General features: G+C 52.3%; 1 protein-coding gene across 6 annotated transcripts in view; it reads right to left on the minus strand.

The window, feature by feature from the left end:
- The window catches only part of Ccdc57 (coiled-coil domain containing 57), a 94,865-nt gene that overhangs the window by 51,750 nt on the left and 36,330 nt on the right, over nt 1-6,785 (minus strand). For all 6 annotated transcript variants that reach the window (XM_026780252.1, XM_026780250.1, XM_013347578.2 and 3 more), the window contains 2 exons: nt 2,075-2,288; nt 1,352-1,504 (listed from right to left, as the gene is read on the minus strand). In XM_026780252.1, coding sequence (XP_026636053.1) covers nt 1,352-1,504; nt 2,075-2,288 — 367 coding nt within the window. The remainder of the gene's footprint in view (nt 1-1,351; nt 1,505-2,074; nt 2,289-6,785) is intronic.

Genomic DNA, 6,785 nt, shown 5'->3' on the forward strand with positions numbered 1-6,785 from the left:
AAAGAAAGAAAGAAAGAAAGAAAGACTTATCTGGTCATTCCTATCTCTCTCCGGCCAGAGCAGTCCTGGTTCTAAATTGTGACCCAATCGTTGCAAACAGGAAATGAGATGACAAGCCTGTCTTACTTCTGACCCCAACTCTGGCCGTTCTCCATGAAACGCTGGCAAGCCAGGTGCAGCAGCCATCAGGAAGCTGCACCAGTTTCTGGGTTCCTTCCTGGGAAAGGGTGGTGTGACAGGACAGAGAGGCACCCACACTGTCTGCTCTCTATCACCACCCAGCACACAGACTCTGGGAGGTGAAGCAGAGAGCGGTGGGGCCTGGGCTGACCCACAGAAGCTTCCATCCGTCCTTGCTCAGGTACAGGGGAATGCACCCTGTACCCATGTCTCCTCCTTCTCACTAAAGAATGGAGAGAAGGCCCAAGGCAAGCCTGTTCCAGGAAAGATGCCTGTCCTCCTGGCCCACGGCCACAGCACTCCACACCAAGGACAGAACACTCCTGGGAAGGGCCTGTGGACAGAAGTCTGTGCAGAGCCCCAAGGGACCCAGGGACATCAGACAGCTAGCACTTGGCAGTATGAGCGCTGTTCAGAACTCCAGGGTCTCTCCGAGGCCATAACTGGCCACCACCGTCTGTTTACGGCCAGTCTGGAGTATTTCACCGTAAACATTTGATGCTAATGTCCCTCATAGGCTAAGATGTTTGAATACCTGGTCCCCAGTCGAGGGCACCGTTTCCATGCAGGTTTAGGATACATGGTCTTATTGGAGGAGGCGCGTCACCGGAGGCGCCCTTCCTCGGTTGTTGCACCTGTCTGCGGCCTCAGCCTCGTCTATACAGTCTCTAACCCTCTGCAACTGCAGCCAGAACAAACGCTTTTTGCTGTAAGGCCCAGTTCTTGGGGTCCTGTCACGGCAGCAGAAAAGCAATGGATACATTCACCGTGACAGCCAGGGCAGACAAGGATTCCAAAGGCCCGGGAAAAAAGATGTCCATGCTCTCCAATGCACTAGGGACAGAATGTGCCCGACAGCCTCTAGGATGGCCAAACAGGGAAAGGCTGCCCTGCAAACTGCACGGAGGGTGAACGGCAGAAGCACTGTGAAGTCCGGCATTGTTCACCGACACACAACATAGGCCAAATGCGCATGCACATTTCATTCCACTTACACAAGGAAACAGCTCTCACCTAACACGGGGACTTCGGGGGACCCCTGGTTCTGGAGACGGGGTGTCTGAAGATGATGAACACGGTGGAGCTAGGCATACATTTGTAAGATCTGCCTCAGGGATTCACCTTAACTTCACACAGTGAGCACAGGGTTTGGGTAGCCAGGAGCTCTTACCAGCCTCTTCTGCGGAGCTGTGGGCACCAGGCTGTGCGTCGGCAGTGGGCAAGGCCACCGTCACTGACTCTCCGACACCTCGCTGCTGCTCTTCCAGGGCTTTCAGCTTGTGCTTTAGGTTCTGCATTTCTGCTTCAAGCGCCAGAACATAATCTGCGGAGACACCAGGGAACACGGCACACGCTCACCGGCACACTCTCGTCACTGGCCTATCGTTTCGGCTGCGGGGCTTGAAGGCCGCCTCCGACCCTGCCCTCTCTTGCCCCAACTCTCAGCCTAGCCCGTATCCTCCAGGAAGGTTCTGGGGCCAGGAGGAAGAACTTGCCTGTCTTCCATTGGCTTTGGCCATAGAGGGCACAACTCCCACATCAGGGATCAGACCCTTGGAAACAGCCATGGTGCCTGCTAGGAACTAGGCAAAGGTGGGGCTGCCAGCTCAGATCCACCTCAGGACGCTCCTCTTGGGGAAGGTCTGGCCCCCAGCCTTGCCGCCAGTGCCTCATTCTGCCCAGTCTGATGGCTTCCCAGGTCCATCAGATACGTGCCCTGAACTTTCTCCTCCATGTCACCAAAGAAACACTGTTTCTCTTGGAGGACCAGCAAGTGCCGAGTTTTGCAGTGGTTTATGAGAGGGTGGCTACGGTGAGAGACTGGGGTGAGAAGCTTGTCTGGGGCTCCCGCTCTCACCACACCACCCACCCCTCCTTACAGCTACACCCTCACCCGGAGGGGCCGGATCTCCTCCAGCCAGGGGATCAGGGCTTGGCTCCGAGCACTCTTCCGGTTGAGCAGAAGGAAGATGGCTGCTCAGCATTTCCATCTCTCGCCTCATCTGTGCAACAGCGTTCCGCAGACCCGCATTCTGCTCCTGCAGCCTCTGGATCTCACTAGATGGAGACTCTTTCCTCATTTCTCCTTCGTGCTGCTGTGGAGGTACCTGCCAACCACACACACCCAAGGAGAATAGTTACGGACACAAAAGAGGAGGTTCTCTGCTTAAATCCAGCTTGGAGCCATGCTACTCCACACCTGTCCTCTAGACATTATCCTTTCAGTGTAACGGCCACCATCTTTATCAGAGAAGCTGTTATTATTTGCAAGAGCCCCCTCCCCCCCCTGCCAAGATCAGGCTTGCCGACCGCTGACACCCCACAGGTGGGAATGGTGGCTCACTGGGCTTCCCCGACATTCTGGCCCCCACTCCTGCATTCCCCACCCACCACCATGCGATCTGGCCCTCACTGCTCATGGTCTAGAAGTGTGTCAGGGTATATATGGACCGTGGAAGGTTAACTGAAGGGAAGGGGTCCATCTGTACAGCTATGGGAAGTCAGTGGCCACACTGGGGCAAAACTGGTACTAAGAAGGCCATGGCTTTCCCTGTGTTCATGGAAGTAGCTCATTCATGACCTGTGTGTAAGCCCTGCAAACTCTTTGCTTTCTCAGGTTGGGTCAATAGAACTGTACTTTAATTTGTCATCAAGCCTATACAGTGGGGGTAGATGCTTGGTTCCCACTACACAATGATCTTCCTCACCCACAGGCACGTGGCTCGAGAGGCATCGGTTCGTGATGCACTCCATGATAGGGTCTTTCAGTAGCTGGAGTCACAGGGGCTAGGGAGGAGGGAGGGGTTGAGGAAACTCTGGAGGTGGATGGTGGTCCAGTCTCATGCCCGTGTTCAGTGCGCCAAAGGCTTTAAGGGGTTTATGCAGCTTTCATACAGCACAGTGCACATCTGAGGCGGAGCGTGGGAACTATGCACGCAGCAGAAAGCATCCAAAAAGGATCAGATTTTAGACCTCCTGGGGCTGGGGAAACATGAGGTGCAGCAAACCGACACCCAGAACAAGAAGGGAAAGAGATGAATTTGGCCAGAGGTATTTCAAAGTTCCCCTCAGTGCAAACTGAGACTCAAGAGTGACCTGTTAGCAGCTTCTCTGGCACAGGTGGTCCTAGCTGGTCTTTTGAGGAAGAGACATGAATGTGTCTAACAGCACATCTTTAAAATATATATATATTTATTTATTTATTTTTGGTTTTTCGAGACAGGGTTTCTCTGTGGTTTTTTGGAGCCTGTCCTGGAACTAGCTCTTGTAGACCAGGCTGGTCTCGAACTCACAGAGATCTGCCTGCCTCTGCCTCCCGAGTGCTGGGATTAAAGGCTTGCGCCACCACCGCCCGGCATATATTTATTTTCATGTTACATGCATGACTGTTTTGACTGCAAATATATATACATATACATACATACATACACATATATCACAGATCCACTACTTCTGTGCCAGAAGAGGGTGCTGGATACCTGGAACTGAAGTTACAGATGGTTGGGAGCTGCCATATGGTGCTGGGAACTGAATCTGGGTCCTCTGCAAGAGCATCAAGAGCAAAAAGAGCTCTTGACTGCTGAGCCATCCCTCCAGTCTCCCTCAACCCCACCCAACCGCAGCATTTTAACTGTGCTTGTGAACAATCTAACACCCTGGTAGGAAATGATCCCAAAATGGGCAGGCCTCCTGTGTACGTCAGTCAGCCACGGCATATCGAGTTGAGTTGCAGTAAGACTTGGAGGAAGAAAGGGTAGGAGGAGGGGAAAGAAGGGAGGAGGGAAGAGGAAACAGATCGGGCTGGAAAATTAATAAATAATAAAAAAGAAATTAAAAAAGAAAATGATTCAGGAAACTAAGGCATGTCATGTCTCCATTTAGATTGTGTTTCTGAGAAATCTCTATGCAGCAGAAATATTTGTGGTAGAATTTAAGGAAAAGATGAACTTCCTAGTAAAATGCTCAGCTCTGCCCCCTCCAGCTACAGGTCCCTCACCCACGCTCAGCCCACTCCCTCCTGTTTGTCTGCCTACTCCTCAAGCGCATGGCGTGGATTTCCGGCAAAAGTACCGCCCTCCAGGGACAAGTGCAGACTTCCCGAGGCTGAGAGACTGAGCTGGGTGTGCTCTAACCCTGTGTGACCTCAAGGATTGTGCTGCTAACTACAGCCACCCCCACTTAAAAATTACATTCTCTGTGTGTGTAATTCCATACGCCATAGCCTGCATATGGAAGTCAGAGGAAAACCTAAGAAAGGTGATCCTCTCCTCCCACAGTGGGTCTTGGGGATCAAACTCAGGCCTTCATGCCGACCAGCAAGCACCCTTACCCAGGGAACCATCTCACCGGCCCAACTGCAGCCTTTGAAGTTGCTGTCAGCTCTCTGACTCCTAGAACAGAACTTTTAACCCTGGCCCTGGCTCACCAATGCTTTTCTTCAGTCAGGCTGACTGGATGTGTGGCCCATGGCTCACAGCCTTCCAACCCCACCTCCTCTTAGGCCAGCTCAGCTCTCGGCAGCACTCAGCCTCTCCTCTATTGACTGTGGAGACCCCTTTCGGGCCAGGAAACCAGGAGAGACTCACTCCAGGAGCCTGGTCACCTCTGTGTCACCTCACAATTGCGACACCGAGTTGGCTAAGAGCCTGTTCTGGCTTCAGGCTGGCTGCATTGCTCCCTCTTGGGGTCCCCAAGGTGACAACTCTGGAGCACAAGGGCCACCCTTTGATCTGCTGTAGACGATGAGTAAAGCCCTACATCTCAGGTGCTCCTAGCGGGGCCTGCAGAGGGCCCTGCTCTGTAATACTCAGCAGCATCTCCAGTCCTAACATTTGCAGCTCGCCAGTCAAGGCAGGCTGGAAAGCCTTCATTCAGTCCAAACTTATGTAATGCTGCCAGTCAGGAGCTGGAGAGCGCTCTCCATGCTGAGTTCTGGTCCATCACTCCACTCCAAAGTTGTGCCCGAGTTTGTGCGTGCATTCAGATTCTGGAAACTGTCGTGGTCATTTTGGCTATTGGGACCTCAGCCAGATACTCTGTCCAAGATCAAGGGTGCACTTAAGGGGTGGGTGGGTGTGGATTGTTCCTGACTACAGAGCACACTTCTAAAGTTTATTGTTTACTTAACAAAGAAACCAGCCAACTGATAGCCCTTGCTGACCTGCTTAGCTAGTACTTGGAGACAAATGTCTTTTTTTGATTGCCAGCCTAGGGGAAAAATACAAGAAAGTTTCCAGTAAGGGACCATTGATGAAAATAAGCACCCTTTTCTTGTCATTTTCTAGAGCTTTCCTGTGTTCATACTGGGGAGCACTTCATATATGATTTCATGAAAGCCTGTGGGATAAGAGGTCATGGCTACCAAAGATATCCACTCCCTCACTGTCTCCTTCCTCCTCCTTTTTCCAAGACAGGGTTTCTCTGTGTAACAGCCCTAGCTGTCCTGGAACTTGCTCTGTAGACCAGGCTAGCCCCAAACTCACAGAGATCCGCCTGCCTCTGCCTCCCAAGTGCTGGGATTAAAGGTGTGTGCTAATGGCACGGTTTTGAATGGCTTTCTCTTAATTAGTGATTGACAGGGGAGGGCTTAGCCCATTATGGGTGGGTACACATCTGGGCTGGTGGTCCTGGGTTCTATAAGAAAGCAGACTGAGCAAGCTAGAGGGAGTAAGCCAGTTAAGTTGCAACCCTCCATGGCCTCTGCATCAGCTCCTGCCTCCAGGTCCTGCCCTGTTCGAGTTCCTGCCCTGACTTCCTTCAGTGATGGATTACGATGTAGAAGCATAAGCCAAACAAACCCTTTTTCCCCCAACTTGTGTCTGGCCATGGTGTTTGATCACAGCAATAGTAACCTTACCTAGGACAGAAACCGGTACCAGGATAATGAGGTATCACTGTGACAGACCTGACATTGTGTTTTGGGGAGGGTTGTGGAAGGACTTTGGAACTTTGGGCTAGAAAAGCCACTGAGTGTTGAGAGCTCAGCGGGCTGTAGGAGCTGGGATGTCGAGAGTGGTGCAGACCATGGAGGCCTGGCCCGTGGGAGTTTAAAGGTTCTGCTGGGCCATTTGTTATTCTAATTAAGAGGCCGTGTTTCTGGTCAGCTGGGGTTGAAGAATTGGGATGATTAAGAGGAGACCAGCACCTTTGCTTCACAATTGATGGGATAATTGATGCTGGTCACTTGATGCTGAGAACTGAGAGGTTAAGAAGAGACCAGCATCGCTAAGGTAAAACCTGGGAAGTGTTTCCTGAGGGCACACAGAAGCTGTGTTCCAGAGTCAGCCAAGGTTGTACCTTGTGCTGGTGGCCTGATGTGGTCATGTGTGAGTGTCACCAAGGTGTCACTGGATGGCAGGCATGAAGGGGACGGAGAGCAGCTGAGGCGAGGCTGAAGGTGAGGCCCCAGCAGCAGTCAATGGCCCAGCCCTCTGTGGGTGGTGCCATCCTTGGGCTGGTGGTCCTGGGTTCTATAAGAAAGTAGGTTGGCCGGGCGGTGGTGGCGCACGCCTTTAATCCCAGCACTTGGGAGGCAGAGGCAGACGGATCTCTGTGAGTTCGAGACCAGCCTGGTCTACAGAGCTAGTTCCAGGACAGGCTCCAAA

Source organism: Microtus ochrogaster, chromosome 7, assembly GCF_000317375.1.
Source record: "Microtus ochrogaster isolate Prairie Vole_2 chromosome 7, MicOch1.0, whole genome shotgun sequence".
NCBI lineage: Eukaryota > Metazoa > Chordata > Mammalia > Rodentia > Cricetidae > Microtus > Microtus ochrogaster.